The sequence below is a fragment of the Cervus elaphus genome, chromosome 7 (assembly GCF_910594005.1).
Source record: "Cervus elaphus chromosome 7, mCerEla1.1, whole genome shotgun sequence".
In the NCBI taxonomy this organism is placed as follows: Eukaryota; Metazoa; Chordata; class Mammalia; order Artiodactyla; family Cervidae; genus Cervus; species Cervus elaphus.
Genome location: NC_057821.1, coordinates 1571150 through 1591901, shown reverse-complemented (window position 1 = coordinate 1591901; position 20752 = coordinate 1571150). Strand labels below are relative to the sequence as shown.

The window sequence follows — 20752 nt, the reverse complement described above, 5'->3', positions numbered from 1 at the left end:
AGACTGAGTGCAGGTGAGACCTGCTGTGACTCCTGAACAGTCCCTGGGCCTGTTGAGTCCTACCTGTACCCTGGGAGCCCCCTTGGGCCACACATGTAGGTAGAGGTCACGGACTGTGAGTCTGTCCTGAGTACCCAGTCCTGTAAAAGCTGATTGCTACAGTGGGGAAAAGTGAAGCTTCTCTGCTTGAGCTTCTGTTGCCTCTGGGAGCTTGGCCCTCTGTTGAGGGCCTCCAGGTGGCCTCCCTCAGACAGGTCCGGGGAACTAGAGTAGAGGGGAGACTCTGGAGCGATGCCAGCATGAGCCACCAGGCCCCTCACTTCTTTCCTCTGGCCCTGTGGACGGTGGTGGGACACCAATGCTCCTTGGTAAATGCACCATCTATGGGCTCCCCTGCCACTAATATCCTTTCTCTACATCCCATCCCAGCCACATCTGGGAGAGAAAGGGGCTTTCAGGGCAGCAGCGTCTACCCCGCAGTGACTCGGGGGTGAGGCTTGTCCCACCTCTGGACTCCCTTCCTTATTCTGATATGTGAGTTTGTCCCTGACACTTCTTGAGCCTGAGGGGAATTTCAGCTTCTGAACACACCTCCCCTACCAGCTGCACAATGTCCAGGTGGAGAGACAGTAGGATGGAACTGAGCAAGATCCTGAGAAGAGGGAGGTCTTTCGGTTTAGTTCACTGTGACATGTCCTAAATGCTGTTGCTTGTTTCTCTAATGCTGGTATTATGGAAACTGAAGGCACAGTTATGGAACTGGGGTGAGGATGAGGATCCATCCTGGGGTCACCCTCCCTCCACGGCCCCATCCCGTCTGGAAGTCAAAGCAGGCACCTGGGAAGCCTGGACCCCGATGCCTTCCATCTCCCGCAGTGAGGCACCGACAGGCCACTACCCCTATTCATGGGAAAAAAAAAACAAAACATTTATTTCAAGAAACAAAATTTCTGGTAGGAAGAAGCCTTTAGCACACAGAGGATGTGCTAACATTGGAGAAAAATGTATTTATCTGCATGGCATGCATTTTTTTCTTGGAGGAGAGTTTTCCTACCCAGAATGCTGTGAAAAGCATGTTGGATTCACCAGAAGAGGTATATTTCTGAGGGAGACCATGCCTTGGACAGTGGAGGGAATGGCCTGGGACCCGTGTCACTCGTGAGCCATGCTGGCAGACTATGCCTGGAGGGGGACCTGGCTCCCTGGGTGAGAAGGCCCACTTGCTGTCCCTGGGACTGGTCCACTTACTCTTTTTGGAAAAGCTATGGCTCGTCGGGGTGGCTTGGTGATAACGGGGTGTATCTCTCCTCATTCTCCTTTCCTCTTGGTAAGACAGGATCCTGTGGTGGCAGCAATTTCTGAGCCTTGAAAACACATTCCTAGGTCACACTCGTACAGCCATTAATGAAGCATGCAGTGGGATTGTGTCTGAGAGTGCTGGGTGCCATACTGTGGTCACCTCATTGAGGTTACATTCCATAGCAAATGGGCCTGAGGTGAGGAGTGGCGAGCCACTCGCTTGCTTCAAAAATCCAAAAGGCTGGATCAAATCTTGCTCCATTAGAAGAAAGAAAACAGCAATTGGATGGATGTCAAAACAGTCGTTAGGCTGTTCCGCGTTAGGGTCCCCAGAGAGAAAAATGTGAATTTTGCCCCCTAGGTTCGGTATCCAGGTTGACACACAGGCTGTGTACCCACAGGATCCAAGAATGCTCCAGATATACCTAGGCTTACTAGACGTCTCTTACAGAGGAAACGTGATGGAACAGACCTTTGAACGTTGTTTTGATTCTCCCTGTGAGTGTGGGACACGTCCATATGGTCACGGCCTCTGGGGATATTGCCACTGAAAAATGAACTCCAAGTAAGTGCTTCCAAGCCAAGTGTGACTCTCAGCACCCAGGATGCTGGGAAGCCATCTTCCTCCGAGGAGGCAATGGCATTAAAAGAGAGTGTTTTCCAGCCTCTATCTTACAGGAACGGTTTTGCCTCTAAGACGTGAGACCACACCCCCCCAGGTCTGTTTGCAGGACATAATTGCAGAGTCAGGGCCGTATATCTCCCTGCACTTCCAAGCCTTACAAACACATCTCTATGTCACAGTCATACTGCTCATGAGGAAACAGGCTGCACGAGTGTGTCTGAGAGTGGTGGGTGCTATAGCTTGTTCACCTCACTGAGGTGACATTCCACTGCAAGTAGGCCCGAGGTGAAGAGCTAAGACCTGGCAGCTTGCTTCAGAAACTGCAAACGGTGGAGTAAAGCTACCTCTATCAGAACTAAGAAAGCAGTAACTGGATGGATTCTCAAGCAGTTGCTAGGCCACACTGCATTAGGGATCCCCAAGAGAAGAATGTGAATTTTGCCCCCTAGGTCCTGTATCCAGGTTGACACACAGGGTGCTTCCCCAAAGGATCCACGAATGCTCCAGATAAACCTAGGATCACTAGACCTCTCCTACAGAGACAATGTGATGGAACAGATGTTTGGAAGTTGCTTTGACTCTCCCTGTGAGTGTGGGAACCCTGTCTCTGCTCACGGCCTCAGGGGACCTTGCCACTGAAAACTGACCTCCAAGCAAGTGCTTCGAAGCCAAGTGTGACTCGCAGGACACAGAATGCTGGGAAAGCTATCTTCCTTCGTGGAAGGAAAGGCATCCACAGAAAGTGTGTCTTCATGCCTCTCTCTTGCAGGAACTCATTAGCTTCAAAGACATGAGACATCCAGGCCTGCTCCTAGCACCTAAATTATAATCAGGGCCATGTGTCACCCTGCACTTAATGAGGCTTACAAACACATGCCTATGTCATAGTCATACTGCCCATGAGGAAGCAGGTTGCAGGAGTGTGTCTGAGAGTGCTGGGTGCCATACTGGGGTCAACTCATTGAAGTGACATTACACAGCAAATAGACTTGAGGCAAGGAGTTCAGAGCTGCCTGCTTGTTTCAGAAATCCCAAAAGATAGAGCAAATGTAGCTCTTTCTGGAGTAAGAAAACAGCAATTGGAAGTATATTCAAGAAATTGCCCAGCCACACATATTTATGGCCCCCCGAGAGCATTCTGTGAGTTTTCCCCTCAGGCCTGGTATCCAGGTTGACACACAGGTTGTGTCCCCACATGATCCAAGAATGTTCCAGACATACTTAGGTTTACTAGATCTCTCCTACAGAGAACACGTGATGGAACAGACATATACATGTTGCTTTGACTTTCCCTGTGTGTGTGGGATTCCTCCCAAAGGAGGATTTTGCTTCTAAGATGTGAGACATCCAAGCCTCCTCCAAGGTCCTAAATTCCAGGTCAAGGCAGTGTGTCTCCCTGCACTTTCTGAGCCTTGCAAACACATTCCTGGTTTATACCGGTACTGACAATGAGGATGCAGTCTGTGCGGCTGGGTCTGAGAGTGCGGGGTGCATACTGTGTTTACGCCATGGAGGTAACATGTCACTGCAAATTGGCCCAAGGCGAGGCATTGTGAGCTGCCCACATGTGTCATAAATCCCAAAGGGTGGGTGGAGCAAAGCTAGCTCTGTCAGAAGTAAGAAAACAGCAATTGCATGGATTTACAAGAAGTTGCTAGGCTGTACCTCTTTAGGGTCCCCCAAGAGAAAAATGTGAATTTTGGCTCCTAGGCTCTGTATCCAGTTTGAACGACAAGGTGTTTCCCTGCAGGATCCAAGAATGTTTCAGAAAGACCTAGGCTCACTAGGCCTCTCCTACAGAAAAAAACGTGATGGAACAGACCTATGGATGTTGTTTAGACTTTCCCTGTGAATATGGGAACCCTCCCAACATTCACGGTATCAGCGGACGTGCCACTGAAAAATGACCTTCAAGCAGTGTGTGATTCTCAGCATGCAGGATTCTGGGAAAGCTTTCTTCTTTCAAGGAAGGAAAGGCATTCACACAGAGTGTGTTTCCAGGCCTCTATCTTGCATGAACCATTTTGCTTCTAAGATGTGAGTCCTCAGTTGCTGCTCTGAGTGCCTAAATTCCAGAGTCAAGGCCATGTGTCTCCCTGCACTTTTCTACTCTTGAAAACAAATTCCTAGTTCGTTCCGCTATGGTTCCCGAGGATACTGTCGCAGGAGTGTTTCTGAGAGTGTTGGGTGCCATGCTGTGGTCACCTCATCAAGGTGACATTCCACTGCTAATTGGCCAGTCGCAAGGAGTTGTGAGCTACCTGCTTGCTTCAGAAATTCCAAGGGATGGAGAAGAGTAAAGTTAGCTCTGTCACAAGTATGAAAACAGCATTTGGATGGATTTTCATGCAGTTGCTAAGCCACACCAATTTAGAGGCCCCTGAGAGAAAGATGTAAATTTTGCCTCCTTGGCCTGGTATCCAGGTTGACACACTTGGCGTGTCCCCACAGGATCCAAGAACTTTCCAGACAGAACTGGGCTCACTAGAACTCTCCTACAGAGCAAACGTGGTGGAAGAGACTTTACTGTTACTGTGACTTTCCCTGTGAGTGCGGGGCACCTCTGAATGGGAAGGGCCTCAGGGGAAATTTCCACTGAAAAACGACCTCCAAGCAAATGTCCTCAAGCAGTGTGTGGCTCTCAACACGCAGGAGGCGGGGAAAGCTATCTCCCTTGGAGGAAGGAAAGACATCCACAGTGAGTGTGTTCTTAGGCCTCTATCTTGCACCAACTGTATCGTTTCTCAGACGTCAGACCTCCAGGCCTGATTCGAGGGCCTATATTACAGAGTCAGGCCCGTGTGTCACCCTGCACTTACCAAGCCTTGCAAACACATTCCTAGGTCATAGCGGTACAGGCCTTGAGGAAGCAGTGTGTGGGAGTGTGTTGAAAATGCTGGGTGCCATACTGTGGTCACCTCATCAAGGTCACCTTGCACCTCAAAAGGGCTCCAGGAGAGGAGTTGGGGGTTACCCCTTGCTTCAGAAATCCCTAAGACGGAGCAAAGCTAGCTCTGTCATAAGGAAGAAAACAGCAATCGGATTGATTATCAAGAAGTTGCTAGTCCGTACCGTGTTAGGGCTCCCTGAGAGCAAAATATGAATTTTGTCCCCTAGGCCTGGAATACAGGTTGAAACAGGGTGTGTTCACACAGGATCCAAGAATGGTCCAGACAAACCTAGGCTCACTAGATCTCTCCTGCAGAGGAAATGTGATGAAACAGACATTTGGATGTTGATTTGACTTTCCCTGTGAGTGTGGGTCCCCTCCCAAAGGGCTGGGCCTCAGGGACAATTGCCACTGAAAAATGACCTCCAAGCAAGCGCTTTCCAGCCGCGTGTGACTCTCAGCCCACAGGCTGCTAGGGAAGCTATCTTCCTTGGAGCCAGGAAAGGCAGCCTCAGAGAGTTTCCAGGTCTCTATCTTGCAGCAAGTGTTTCACTTCTCAGACGTCAGACCTCCAGGCCTGATCCAAGGGCCTAAATTGCAAAGTCAGGGCTGCGTGTCTCCCTGCACTTTTCGAGCCTTGCAAACACATTCCTAGGTCATAGCAGTACTGCCCACGAGGAAGCAGGCTGTGGGAGCGTGTCTGAGAGGGCCAGGTTCCATACTGTGGTCACTGGCCGAGGGCACGTTGCACCTCAAATGGACCACAGGCGAGGTATTTCGTGCTGCCCCCTTGCTTCAGAAATCCCAAAGGGGGAAGCAAAGCTAGTTTTCTCAGAAGGAAGGAAACAGCAATTTGATGGATTTTCAAGCAGTTGCTAGGCCGCACCACGTTAGGGCTCCCAGAGAGAAAAATGCAAATTTTGCCCCCTAGGTCTGGCATTCAGCTTGACACACAGAGTGTATCCCCGAAGGATTCAGGAATGTTCCAGACAGACCTAGGCTCACTAGCTCTCCCCTGCAGAGGAAACTAACACAAAATTGGAAATCAACTATATTCCAATATAAAAGAAACATCAAATTTAAAACATGAGGTTGCTCCCATGCCTTCAAGGAGCCTCAAAAACCCGGCCTACAGCTGCCTTCAGAATGCAGCCGCTACAACCCTGTCCCTGACTCCCTCCATTCCCGCTGCTCATGAATCCTGCCATCCTTCAGTTTTAGTGGACAAGCGTGTACCTAAATGATAGTAACTGACCCTTAAAATGAGAATTATCAACAAATCGTTTGCAAAAATGTTCTAAGTAAATCATAAATAGCAGATGGAAGATTAAATCAAGAAGAGTTTGGGTAAAGCTCACCACTTGAGTTCCAAATTATGATTGTATTAGAAGTAGATGCCTTGAAACAGTTGAGAGGCTATAAAAATAAATGATTCAATGCTGAAATGTTTCCCAAATTAATTCAAATTGACATGAATAGAAATAAAACTATCCCAACAAATATGACAAATACCTCCAGTACACACCACCACTTGCTAGCTTTAAAAACTATACAGCTGATCCCTAACCTGTGCAGCTGCCCTACAATAAGAGCCTTAGCTCTGTACATATTTAAACAGATTACATTTTGTAAAAAGCTTTTTCTTCAGAATATGTTACTGTTCTAAGATCTTAATAGTCAATTACAAGAATTAAACCTATTGCCAGCTGCACTAAGCACTTCTATAAAAACATCAGTTAGCTCATCAGCTATAACGACTCTGGGAAGGAAGAAGCTAGAAATATAATAAGCAGCAGGTCTTCCAACTCCACCTGTCCTCGTACATCAGACCACGGCCACTTCTCTGGTGCAAACACAACAACACAGAATAACCCTCTTACTTCACTCACAGTGCATACAAGGATGGTGATAGGTAAAACTTGGAGAGCTCTTCTTAGACATCCATGAGATTATTTGCTGCTTCCATAACTTTCAATACCTTTTTGTAATGTCTCAAATAGTAAGATAGGGTGAAAGACAATGAAAAACACTTATTAATTATCACTAAGTACATATGATGTCATATCTATCACTGTTTTTAAAAATTCCTTGTACTAAAATAGGACCTACATAGAGCAAAGTGTTCATTTCCTCACAAGAATGACATCCAAAATATGGTCTCTGAACTGCCTGTACTTTTCCTCCTTACCACCAGTGGAAGTGATAAACGACCCTAATGATTTATCAAGGAAGTGAAATCATTACCAAAAATTAAGAGTATCTATTGTTAGTAGCAAGAGGTATGGTTTTTTTGGGGGGATGGGGTAGGCAGAACTTTTATAAGTTTATTTTGAAGAAGTTACTTTTTAAAGTGTTCAGAAATGTTTTTACAACTGATCTTACAGTTTTCTCAAACTGGAAAACTAAATGACGTGCAAAGGCCGTTGACAGGGCGCTGGTTACAGAAATGAGAGTGGAGCCAGAAGCGGACTCTGACTGACACACGGAAGGTGAGGACGGGCATGGAGCGGTGCACACGCTCCCCCCAGAGCAGAGGGACTCTGGTGTGCAGCGCACGCGATGGCGGAGCACACGCCGTCTTCCTGGCCTAAAGCGCAGGGGAGGGTGCTGGCTCCTCTGATACAGTTGCAATAATTTTGAGATCAATTCCTATGGAAAATATTAAAGGTCTCTCCTTGGAAGAGGTCACCGCGTGTCCCTACCTGACTGCTGTAGATAAATGGATCTGAATTACAAATATTACTTTATCCGACACATGAAAAATGTCATCCCTCCTCAAAATATAGATGTATAGGCTTTCACAAGCCTCTACATTTTCTATGGTACATACTCTTCGTTTATAAAAAACATACATACACAGATACATACACACACATAAATGAATACAGAAAATACCTAAGAGTTCATTTCCTTATCAGCCATTTCTTTCTGCTTTTCTTTGGCAAGGTGATTGGCCAGGATTCCCTCCTGTAAGCTTCTGGCATTCCGTTCTCCAGAAAGCTGCTTCTGAGTCATGTCACTCTTCCATAACCTGGAGAGACACTGTATGAAGTTTTTGGGCCCATAGTATTAAAAAAAAAAAAAAAACAGTTAAAAGCTTAGAAGCAGAATATAAAATATATAAAACTGTTTAGAGGAAGTAGCCTTTTCAAGCACAAGAATCTTTATCTCACGTGATTAACTTGGATCTTAATTTAAATGTCTGCTAAATTTATCACAGAGCAAAAGCATGCAGATATATTATTGTGAAAGGAAATTTCTTTACAAAGCATTTAACTCGTTCCTTCACAGTCTCAAGCCAAGTTAGACTGTATTTTAACATTTGAAAAGCCAAAATTAATACATGGATTGGAATTAAGAAGATTATTTTGTCTAATGTATCAAAAGTGCCAATCATTATGTTAATAATTAACCTCAAGTTATATCCAGTCCTCCACTCAGAAAACACATACAGAGCATCTATTAGAAGCCAAGAATAGTAAGAAACTAATCATTTAAAGTACGAATGTCACACACAGTTCATACCTAGGTTGAGATAACACTTTGTTTGAAATCTAAATAATACATATTAAATAAATGGGATATTATAAATAATATTGATGAAATGGTGTGAGAAATTTGAAATTTTCAGCAACGATTACTCTACCTGATTCAGATCCTTTCTCAGTCTTCAGTTCCATCTAGTGCTCTGAGAGTGAGTTCAAGTTGCTGTTTCATTTCAGCTTCTTTACTATATTGGTCTTCCTTTCTTCTTAACTGCTCCCTAATTTTTTCATATAACATGCCAGCATTTCTTCTATTCTCTTCTTCTTGCTTTAAGGTCAATCTGCAAAATTTATAGAGCTCTTCTTAAAAAAAACATGAGACTATTCACTGCTGCAGTAACTTTCACTCCCTCTTCACAATGTTTAAAATAGTAAAATGATGGGAAATACAGTGAAGAACACTTAATAATGATCACTGTTTTCATGCAGAGGGTTAAGAATAAAACAGCATAAATATTTTTTTCTGTCTTGAGAAAAATGGCTACTTCATACTTCTGTGGGTGGAAATGAAAAGTAATCTAAACTTTCTAAAGAATAGTTTAGAAATATAGATTGAAGACCATTTATAAACGTTCTCATACTTTAACCAAATAATACACTATTATTAAAGAAAAGGAATTCAAAATAATTAGAAATGTAGAAATGAATCTGTAGAAAAGATGTTCCTTGTAAGATTAAACATAATACAGAAAAGTGAAAAACAATCGAAAGTCAATCTGTTGAATTGTGAATGAGGTTTCTGTTATGGTGGACTCCTGTATGATCATGAAAATGATGATTTGGAAAAATATACATTAAGTCATTAGAAGCATTCACTGTTAAGAACTTATATTACTTCCATGAATTTCACACTCCAGAATACTAATGATGTATTCTCCCCTGTAAAATCCAAGAGGATAAGTTAAAAATTATAACACAGCTACGTCTCTGCAGTATTGAAGTAAATAACAGTTCATATATTGCTTTAAAACTAGGATGTGCAGATCTGAAGCTGCCAAGCTCTCGTTGCCACTCCACTTTCTGATGCCCTAACTGTGATTCACTTCTTTTCTCTCCGACAGTTCTTTCTGTAGCTCATGGACCTTATTTTCCAGTTTTTAAATTTCTCCTCTAAGTGGTTCACAGTGGCTTTTTTAAAGTTCTATTTATCTTTCACATGAAACAATTGCATCCTGAATTTTCAACAAGCTAACACAATCTGCAACAAGAAGAAAACACAAAGAAACAAGAAACACACTGATGTGAGTAATTTTTGAGTATAAAGTACTGTGTATTTCATGTCCACTCCTCCATACACTGAATAAATATTGAGTGTCTATCAAGTGGAAGACATTATTCTAAGCTCTCCAGATAAAACACATGACCCTGGCTCTTGTTTAGCTTGCAGTCTAGTAGAAGAGAAAGAGAAATGAAATAATGACATATATATGTATATATATAAAATTATAAATTCAGGTACAGTAAGAATGATCATAGGCTCAGCGTACACACTCACTTTCACTGTCTTTTAATACAAAATATATCTATAAGATGCACAGCACTGTAATATCCATAGCTCTAGAGCAGTCCTAGACAAGGTGAGCATGTATTACTACACTATACACAAACAGGCTTTGTACTGATATTTACACCACGGTCCTACCTTTACACCTCAAGCCAAGCGGTTCTACTTGCAATGTGGAAATCTCAGAGTAAAGACATCACCATCCTGGGAAGCACTTTCAGATGACTGAGTTCAGTCATTCAGGTAGCTCACGACATTAATCTGTGCTTTGACCTACATATAAACAATACTGTTTCACAATGTCCTTAAAATATTTATAAAATATACTAACTGTATAAAGGTGATAAATAGCTCGTCATTAAATGAAAAACAGACACTTCTTAAAAGGACAGATTTTTATCAAAATGATAATTTGATCAATAGTGTTTCTAAATTAAGTTCTCAAAGTGTATGTCTCTACAACATATGAAGATTTTCTGTTTTGACACTATTCCTTTTACAAAATATTTTTTACTAGGATGATATTTTTTTATAATTAACTTTTTTATTATACCTTATTCTTTCATTAGATGTTTTCTTTGGAGCCTTAAAATAACAAATGATTCTTTTCAGGCTAATATTAAATATTTCAAAATACAAACAATATCTAAACTTTGGCTTTTTACATAAAATCTTTGCACTAGGAGGTAATTTTTTACTAAAAGATTAAACAATAAATAAGAGTGGCATTAATGCACAAAGAAAATATATGAATAATACTAATAAAGCATTGAATTTAGATCAAAGGAAAAGGAAAAATATAACATTACTTGTGTTATTTGATAGGAAGCAGTATACCAGGGTTTATGGCAGTTGTCATTTTCAATAAGAACTACCTGTTATGGCAATAAAACCTATCTTGGAGGTATTCCTAATTCCTTATAAGAAAGAAACCTCTTTTTAAGAAAACCACAATAACCATGATATTAGTCTTCTGAGGACTTCCTATGCAACCACTATGCATTATGATCAGCACTTGCCATATCTGAAGGCACTTTTGATCCTCACAGTGATTCTCGAAGACAGGTAATGCATGAGGTCCTCTACACGGGGAAAGATGGGGCACAGAGAGACTGAGGACTGCGCCCAAGCCCACGGCAGGTCACCAACAGACCCAGAGTTCAAACCCAGGAAGTCTGGCCTCAACACTGCGGCTCCAAAGCATGCTGAGAAAGTGAGATTTAAATAAGTCTTTCTAAGTAATATGATAGCAAATGAATCTATATTATTATTCCATGCCTACCAATAGCTATAAATTAATGATTTCTGAATTTTAGCATATTTCTAAAAAAATCAAACATCTTTCCATGTAGGCAATATTGGAAATCTACTTGCAATAAAGACTTGCTTTTTGGAAAGAAATTCATCAATAGGCATTCATGTAACCATTCTGCTCTTTCTTCATGCATCTGACATGCACTTATTGAGCACACAAGATGTGTTAATGACACTCTTAGTATGGGAAGCATGGTTTTAGTAATTTAGAACTTTATGATCCAAAAATAATAATTAATGAAAGATTGTCAATAGCTTTTTCTACTGAATATAAACAAAAATTTCCCCTTTTCCCAAGAATCTATAAACAACATGAAGTTAAAATGATGTGATGTTTCCGAGTACCTTACAAAACTGTAGCTACTCACAATGATACGATCATCCAGAATCACCAAGGAATGATTAAATCCTATTCAGTATAGCCTAAGTGTTTGTATATTCATGATTCTATAATTTAAAAAAATCTATGTATGATAGAATTGAAGCAATCATCTGCATATTCAATTACATAAGAATATTACACTTCAGAACCAATGAACAAGCCCTTACCACAAAACTATATGTGAACAGAAGTATTGTGTACAATTAGTTTACTGTTAATAGCTTAAAGATAATGTCATACAATCAATAAGCTTTCTAACACTGTAAATGGAAACAAGATTCAACTCAATAAACACGTCCTCTGCTGGCTCATTTCTAGCAGCATATATACACTAAAAGCTCCCATCTGAATATAAAATAGGAAACTCCCGTGAACTCCCTATTCCCCTTCAGTTACCATCCAGTTCTCCACTGCCTGTCCCAGGAAATAGCGCCTGTGCAGCTGTTTACGTGTATTTGCTACAGTTCAGCTGCCAAGGGGACGAGGCCCTGAGACTACTTCTGGCCAGAGGCCCTCGTCCTCACCTTACCCTTTTGCGGTTAGGTGAAAAGTAACTTGCCTTACCCAAAAATAGGAGAAACACCTGAACTCAAAACCCAATTTTGTCCCTGTTTGTTTGAATTAATTCATGTATATTAAATCTACCAAAAATGAATTAGGAGATGATTTTTAATGTTATAAATGCTGGCTTCCCTTAAAAATATTTCCTCTCACTATATCTTAAACAGGGAGTCCCTACAGCACATTTGAAAGCTTTTTTTTTTTTTTTTAAAAGGACTAATATCTGGAGAACAGACAAACTATATTATGAGGAGCCAAAATGTATTATCACCAATCAGAAAGAGAAACCAATTCCTAAATTAATGCAAATTATATATAATGATAATGTTGTACATCAGTACATATTACCTGCTTAAATTCAGTTATGTGTGTACTCAGTCCTGTCTGACTCTTTGCATCCCCTAGGACTGTAGCCTGCACGGATCCTCTGTCCATGGGGACTCTCCAGCCAAGAACATGGAGTGGCTTGCCACAACCTCCTCCAGGGGATCTTTCCAACCCAGGGACTGAACCCAGGTTTCCCAACAATACTGGAATGTGTATCCTAGCCTTTTCACCGGGGGAATTTCCTGACCCAGGAATTGAATCGGGGTCTCCTGCATTGCAGGTGAATTCTTTACCAGTTGAGCTACGTGGGAAGCCCCTACATTCAGTTATATTAAATCCTAACAGCCACCGATGAAAGTGGATAAAGCATTTTTAATAATATTTACTGATTTCCCACCTGGAAATGAAATAAGTTATAAAGTTATTATTTGTACCCTAACAACAAAGGTCCAATCTGGAAGGTTCAATACTTTTAATAGGCAGTTGGGCTGATTCTATGATCTACTCTGTTGCTGAATGCTCATCCCTAAGTCCATCCTAAAGGAGGTCAGTCCTGAGTGTTCATTGGAAGGACTGATGTGGAAGCTGAAACTCCAATACTTTGGCCACCTGATGCGAAGAGCTGACTCATTTAAAAAGACCCTGATGCTGGGAAAGACTGAAGGCGGGAGAAGAAGGGGACAACAGAGGATGAGATGGTTGGACAGCATCACTGACTCAATGGATATGAGTTTAGGTAAACTCCAAGAATTGGGCATGGACAGGGAGGCCTGGAATGCTGGAGTCCACAGGGTCACAAAGAGTTGGGCATGACTGAGCAACTGAATTGAACTGAATTGAACTTAAGTCAACTATGCTGAGATATCAGACAGAATGAATCTTTAGTCTTAGCATCAGTGACTGGCAATTTCAACAGAAAACCTTGACCACTGGCAATGATTTCTCTCTACACATATCTAGGTCAGGGACCATCATTGTCCTATTGTTCTTAAATTCAACTCTTTAATCCTGTGTTTTGGTATTTGATCTCACCTTCTTTACCATGTAAAGAAATTATAAAAATGGAAGAAGTAAACAGTAGTCAGGAGAGTTTTTTTGCCTCAATTCCAAAGACAAGCTATAAATTACAGTAGACTCTAACAATATTTTAAGTTTTCTCATTGAAGTGCTATAAAAACTTAAGTGATCATCTGTTGATTCTAAAAGTCTACTTTTGAAAGGTAATTTTATTTGTTATGAACTTTGTTGCAAACCGTATTATGTTGTTAAAGACTAGAATATAGTATTAAACCAGAAATTTAAATTTACACTTTCACTTACCTGTGAATGGTTATTTTCATCTCCATCAGATTTTTCTTGTTCTTCCTCTCATGTCATTTCTAAGTCTAGTTCTGCTGACAAATCTGTACGTTTTGTTAAAATTACCTAGAATATTTAGATAAGACAGAATATTTAAAACATTGATTTAAAACATTGCATCAAATGACAGCTTGTACCAATCTTAATCTTCAGCTGAATATTTACTTCTTTTAGAAATACTTCCAATGATCTAAAACTTCAAGAAACCTTTTGGGAGATACCAGAATTCATCAGGTTACAGGCACACGAACATCTCAAAGATTCATTCATAAATTCATCCAAACATCAGTGAACAAAACAATCAGAAACCAAACAAAATTTCAAAATACTGGACAGACACATAAAGCCACAATATCTTCTCTTCTCTACTTCATAGCAGGACATTTATAACAACATGCCAAGCTTCAACTGCAACATTATTCATGGTTTACAAAATTCCTGTTACTTTTTTTTCCTTTTTTCAATTCCTTAAATTGAAATGCTTCTTTCCCAACAAATTATTTTTCACCTTTTAAGGCTCAGCCTGCTTTGTAAAGTTCTCCTTGATTATAGCTGTTTTTCCCCAGATAAACAGGTATGTCTTTCCTAAAACTCCTTAGGACTTTATGGATTTTTCAAGTGTATCTTCATCACCTGAATGTAAGTTATTTCTTCACATGTCTACCCTCTTGGCTCTTAGACTGCAGAGGACAAGCTCTTAAACATCACCCTGGTATACATAAGTCTTTATTTCTTTTATTCAATAATTATTTGGGGGGTTCCTGCTCAGTACTAGACACAGGAGATTAAAGAGAAATGTAGCCAAAGGGTTCAGGGATGGCTTTAGAGAGAGACTGCCTGAGCGCAGACTTTGGCAGTTCACGTGAACAGCGGGCAGGAGAGGGAGCGCACGGAAGGCTGCAGCAAGACGGCGAAAGAAGCGCACAGGAGAGGGTGAACATTTGTCCAGAGCGCAGGGACGGGTGAGGGGGCGTCAGCAGCAGCTCAGGATTCCAGAGCAAAGGACAGAAAGGGCGAGACATGGAGAGTCAGGTGCAAGTGAGACTATGAAAGCATCACGCGTCGCTGTAAGATGTCTACATATTAATGCGATTTGAGGAGTGGTTTATGGTCACATGAGCTTTTAAGACAGGTGACTCTAAACAGTACAGGGGATGAATTTGAAGGGCATACAAATAAATGGAGGGAGAAGACTCTGAAGGCATTAATAATGAAAAAAAAAAAAAAGTGATGCAGGCCTATACTGGGGAATGGTTCCAGAAATATTTAGGATATAAAATGTTCTGGGTCGAGTACAGAATAAATCTATATGAAATTAATACATGTACAAATCCTGGGATCCTAAAGGAGAAGACTCTGACGGTTATGCTATAAAAGGTAGCGACTGAGAAGAGACTGAGAATCTTCATGAACTGTCTGAAGTTGCTTCTATTTATTTGGTGTTTTTCTTATGTCACATCTTCCAGTGTTGAAAGGATTCAGGTAGGTGATTTATTTAAATTTGTGCTTCTTGGACCTACTAAACTCACTGAGAAACAAGAGCAAACAAGTCACTTGTAGAGATGTAAGCACACACACACATACACTTTGAGTTGATAGCTTGTAGTCACTATTCTAGGAGATAACTGAGAATCTTGTAAACGCAAAGATAACTTCTACAGGTGAGGGAAGAAAAGAAAAAGCAATAGGAGTGAAAAAAGAAACACTGTATGATTTCTTACTATAGCCCTGATTGTATGACCGATTGAAGGTATGAAATTAATTGGTATTCATTGACAACACGTATTAGATGTGGTTACTCAATAGACTGGGCATCCCAGTAGAATAAAAATTGGTTTTCTATACACTGCTTTTAAATGACACAGCACTCCTTAAAACCAACATTCCTTCTGAACTATTAATTCATTACAAATAATAAAACAAGTTGATATATTAGACAGGTACAACCGAGGAAGTACTATGTAGCAATTTCCCGTGCCTCCCATTATCACTGGGAAAGCCAATTCTAAAATATATAACATCATAGAAAACACAAGAAATATTTTAGCATTTGGCTTCAGAGGTGCTCCTGCAGTCATAGTTAATATAATTTATAACTAATACTTATGAATTCAGAGCTATGTGAAAATATGGCTACGAAGCCACATTTGGAGAAGGCAATCTCTAGATGCCTACCTAGGTCTCACAACTAGATGCAAAATTCTAAATATATTCCTGCTACCCACTCTCAGGTATGCTAGATGAGAGCCTAAATCAATTTACTTTCTTCTAACTCTCTTTGTCATGGATTGTCTTACTATGGTCAGAGGAAGAATGCAAACACCTTTCTAAGAAATACTGTTTGGCTGCAGGTTGCATAAAAGGAGTCAGCACACAGTAGGTTTTGCCACAACATCTAATTTTGGAAACGTCGATGCCCAGGTGGCCCAGGGCTGAGAGCTCTGGGCTTCTTCACTGCCTTGTTTACTTTCTCTGTGTTCTGGCAGCTGAGACTTGCACAGCTGATGGAGCATGTGATTCCCTACCAGAAACACCACTCCAATATTCACCTTTTCTTTATCTATTAAGGTTGTCGAGGGAGTGTGTAATTTCCTCCGTTCTGTCTTGTCACAGCAAAAATTTGAAGCAACAGACGTTAAACCTCTCGGCGCGTCACAGCTCTCTGAAAGTGTTATAGCTCCATGTTACAGCTCAGTTTTATTTGGAAAATACATCCTGGAGGTGTGAGGGCATGCCGACCCAAAAGACGCAAGGAGAAGAGAAGGGGAGAGAGACAGAGAGAGAGTCAGAGAGCACACGCATGGGGGAGACACCCCCGGCACTTTGGTTCCTCTGTCTATGTGTTTTTTTCCTCCCCATGGGCTTGCCCCATGTAAATTGGGCTAGCCAGCAGTGCTGTTTGTTCTACCTGAGGCCCTCACTCTGGTCCTCGGACCTTCCTTTGTTCTATCTTTGTGGGCTCTACCCTTCCTTGTCTTTCAGCCACTGCCGTTCTGGACTCTTTTTTCCTATTCTAACTACCTAACAAGGTCATCTGTTCCAAGTTTGTGGATGCTGACTGATTTTTGGTCATTGGTTGTGAAATCAACAGACACTGATCATCAACTTGCAAATGCCTGGCTCTTTGATAAGTCTCATTGCTGAGGCTCAAACTAGTAGAATCCCAATCTGAAAAATCTGAAAACAACGTCTCCATTTATTAGAATGTGAGTAAGAATACAACTCTGACTACCTCCTACAAACTCTTATGTCAGAGAATCACTTCCACGTCCTCCTCTCCCCTCAAACTCACTACTCCTTCACCGCTTACTGTGTCTTACACGTCACTGCCATTCAAGAAGAGATGCTAACTAGTGCGTCTCATTTTTTCTAATTTTTACTTTTCTAGTATGACTTACATTGATTCACTCAATCTGTTTCCTATTCTGTATTCCATACGAACTTTATGAATAATTTAATTGCCACAAAATTATTAGATGTTAAAAATCTTGCATGTTTCAAAATCAGTGTAGTGTTTATTGAAAATGACAACTCTAGCATTTAGGGAATGAACCCTTTTCATCTGTTTTGTTTGAAAACTTAGTTTGGTTTGCTACATCATGCTAATGCTTCAAAGGATTTCTGTGAAACAAATGCCAAAAAATCAGCTATCTTAAATAAAAGAAAAAGAAAGTCAATGCCTTCCATATTCAAATTAATCTACTTCAAATAACACATATCAATACAACATATACCTTTGATGCCTGAGAGTTACTTAGAGTGGCTGGGGTTTCCCCTACTTCTAGCACCACCACCCTTCTCCCCAACCCCCAGTCTTCTCTGGAGCAACAACGATTTTATCTCTTTTCAATGTAAATACACTGAAGCCATCTAGAAGGAATTTTCTCAAGTGTCCTCATCAACTCCAAACTCACCTCCCTAAGGACTTACTTTCTTCCTTTCCTCCTTTCACTAGAATCTCTCTTTTCCAAAGGGTAATCTCTGGATCTGTGGTCTTAATTCTTCCCCCTTTACAGTCTGTCTATGGATCATCTCCACCACTTCTTTTTCCCTCTTTGCTTAACAATGGTATCTTACACCTGTAATTGCTACTTCAACTGCTTGCTTCCCTCTGGCTATAAACACGCTCGGAAAGAAAAACAAAATAATGCTTTTTCCTTGATCCTGTTATGTCCTGTACTATCCAATGCTCTTCTTCCAGATGTCTCTAAATACAAGGCTATACCCTTGCTACTCAGAGAACTTGTTAGAAACACAGAATCTCAGACCTCCTGCTCAGCAAGTGCACTTCCCACAAGGTCCCCAGGCAACTAATTCAAATGTGAGAAACTCTGGTCTACACTGAGTCTGCTTCTACATGACTTCAACTTAATTTATTCTTCTAAAATCTTAGCCTCAACTTACTCTCACTCTACCCTCACTTTGGAGACACTTCCCTCCAAATTGAAACTGCATTAGAAGTTGGAAACTTTCCAGTGGACACTGTATCAGGTGGTAGGTTCCCTGATCTCCCCATCACGACTCCTGCTCTCTCCTTTCCAGTTCTGGCCCACGTGACACCATCCTATAAAGCAGTAACATTTCATATGACATCAATCTGCACACATTTACAGACGAGTACCTATGCCCATGTTCCTGCACAGAGGCTTACACACAGCTCTGCATGCCCAGGGACCTCAATCCTGAATGCCTTCTAACAGCCAGAAAAACAATAAGATGGGGAAAACTCTGCTGTTCTTCTCGGACAAGCTCACTTCAGATTCATCACCCATGTCAAGGACTCTCCCTTTTTCTAAAGACCTATCTCATTCCTTGCCACCTTCCCCAGAGACCCTTGCTTCCATCTCCTTCACTTCATTTCCTCCTGTGCCCTATGCGTCTCTCATCCTTCATCCCCTCTTTCCTCATACTTCTCAACCTTCCTGAGGTTGTAGAGTATCTTGAAACAAAACTAATATATATATATATTTGTTGTTGTTGTTTTCCTTTTGGCCATGGATCAGATGGAATCTTAGTTCCCTGAGCAGGGATCGAACCTGCACCCCCTGCATTGGAGAGTCTTAACCACACAGAGTCTTAACCATTGGACCAGACCACCAAGGAAGTCCAGGAACTCATCACTTAGCTCCTTAAATGGCAATCTCAATTTAGTCTGCGACTGACACCTGATAAGATACACTATTTCCCTCCTCGTCTTTTTCGTCACTAGACGTCCAACAGGTGATTTTCTCTGGCTATTAGTATATGTCAGCAGTCCCATTTTAATTCAACATTCTGTCAATGAGTTTTCTATCAAATCCAGTTCTTACCTTCTACTTGTCCATTTATTGTCTTTTTTCCTCTTTGCCCAGCCGCTCCAGATAAAGGATCCACATACTTCTGTTGAAGGCTCCCAGAGATACTCTGTTAAAATTAATATTCAGGTGCTTGAAGATTTCCTAAACCCTTAAAATACCGTACTTTTAAAAACTGCCCACATTTAACCCGGTAAGACAGGTTTTGCCAAGATCCCACAGCTGGTAAGTGTCAGAACCAGGATGCTGACTTCAGGCACGGTCCTGGAACATCAGGCAGCAGCCGCCTGCAACGAAGAGAGCAGGCCCTTCCTATCTCCTTCCATTGGTGCCACCTTCAAACAGGGCAGCCTTACTTTCTGTTTCTTCAAGTACGACTGCCATAAAGGTACTCTGCACATCCAAAATGCTTTGTATTATTAGCATAGAAGTGAAAGTCGCTCAGTTGAGTCCGAGTCTTTGCGGCCCCATGCACTATATAGTCCATGGAACTCTCCAGGCCAGAATACTGGAGTGGGTAGCCTTTCTTTCCCTTCTCCAGGGGATCTTTCCAACCCAGGAATCAAACCGGGGTCTCGTGCATTGCAGGCGGATTCTTTACCAACTGAGCCACCACGGAAGCCCTTGTTAAAACATCACTAAAGCAAACTGCTGTTGTCATAAGCCCACATATTTATCACTACCCCCATGCTTTTGTGTCTCTTCAAATGTTCCTTGCAGATCAAGTATACAATCCAAACTCAGTAATACTTTCGTCTCAAGAACTATCTTTTCAAGGACAAAGAGGTAAAAAAAAAAACAGAAACACAATTCAGCCTGTTTCTGACCTTCTCTAGCAGTTTTATACACACACACACACACACACACACACACACACACACACACACACACACACACACACACGCACCAAAGAAACACACATGTGGCTGGCAGGCTGGGACTGACACACACACTACACACTATTGTGAATGAAACATAACTAACGAGGGCCAACTGTACAGCACAGGGGACGCCACATTCTGTGACAGCCCGTATGGAAAAAGCGTTTCTAAAGAGAGAAGATACACATATAGACACATAACTGATTCACTTCGCTGCACAGCCAACACTGAGACAATACTGTAAATCAGCTCTACTCCAATAAACACCAAGGGGAGAACAGAGGGAAGAAACAAAACATTTGGCTACAGACTGACCTGGAAGAATGCTACAGTTCTTAGATAAATGTCACTTCAGAAGCCAAAGTGTAGGGTAGAAAAATCAGGATATTGTCAATATCCTCAAATTAAAAACAATTAGGAGCCCGGCAGCAGCAGGGCCCAGGCACTGGCCAAGCCCACCGCTGGCGCCTCGCACCTTACTCCCGGCTCCCGCCGGGCCCTCGCGGAAGGGTCCGGGGTTCCACGGCTAGCTGCCCGCCCCTCAGGCGAGGACGACCGCCTGCCCTCCCGGCTCACAGGGCCCCGGGGCGCAGGCGCCCGTTTCCCAATGACAGGGCCCCTTTTCTGGCTCACACGCCCCCTGCGGTGCGGGCTGGGCTCGCCGCTCCCACGTTCCAAGCTCACGCTCCCGGCTCCCCGCCCCGCCAGGCTCGCCGCTCACCCGCCGCCCTCGCCCCAGTGCGCCGGCGGCGCTCCCGCTCTCACCCCAAC

The 20752-nt window shown here is 42.1% G+C and overlaps 1 protein-coding gene and 2 long non-coding RNA genes across 7 annotated transcripts in view; 2 read left to right on the top strand and 1 right to left on the bottom strand.

Annotated features, from left to right (window-relative positions):
* The window catches only part of LOC122696857 (DNA replication complex GINS protein PSF1-like), a 45023-nt gene extending 40577 nt beyond the window's left edge, over window positions 1–4446 (top strand). For 2 of the 4 annotated variants that reach the window (XR_006341879.1, XM_043906974.1), the window contains one exon: window positions 1041–1370. Coding sequence is in view for 2 of the 4 variants with exons in the window: in XM_043906974.1 (XP_043762909.1) it covers window positions 1041–1162 (122 nt within the window). In the remaining 2 variants the exon portion in view is untranslated. Of the gene's footprint in view, window positions 1–1040; window positions 1371–4375 lie in introns of those variants that run through there. The other 2 variants (XM_043906975.1, XR_006341885.1) reach the window with 2 other exon arrangements.
* Window positions 1–20694, bottom strand: part of LOC122696861 — a 45797-nt gene extending 25103 nt beyond the window's left edge. For both annotated transcript variants that reach the window (XR_006341909.1, XR_006341908.1), the window contains exons 1-4: window positions 19116–20694; window positions 13768–13872; window positions 8461–8640; window positions 7710–7856 (exon numbers count right to left, since the gene is read on the bottom strand). This is a non-coding gene — a long non-coding RNA (uncharacterized LOC122696861). The remainder of the gene's footprint in view (window positions 1–7709; window positions 7857–8460; window positions 8641–13767; window positions 13873–19115) is intronic.
* On the top strand, window positions 4521–12548 carry LOC122696873. Its single transcript, XR_006341936.1, has 3 exons — window positions 4521–4622; window positions 7199–7303; window positions 12526–12548. It is a non-coding gene; the product is annotated as an uncharacterized LOC122696873 (long non-coding RNA).
* Window positions 20695–20752: the final 58 nt, after the last annotated feature.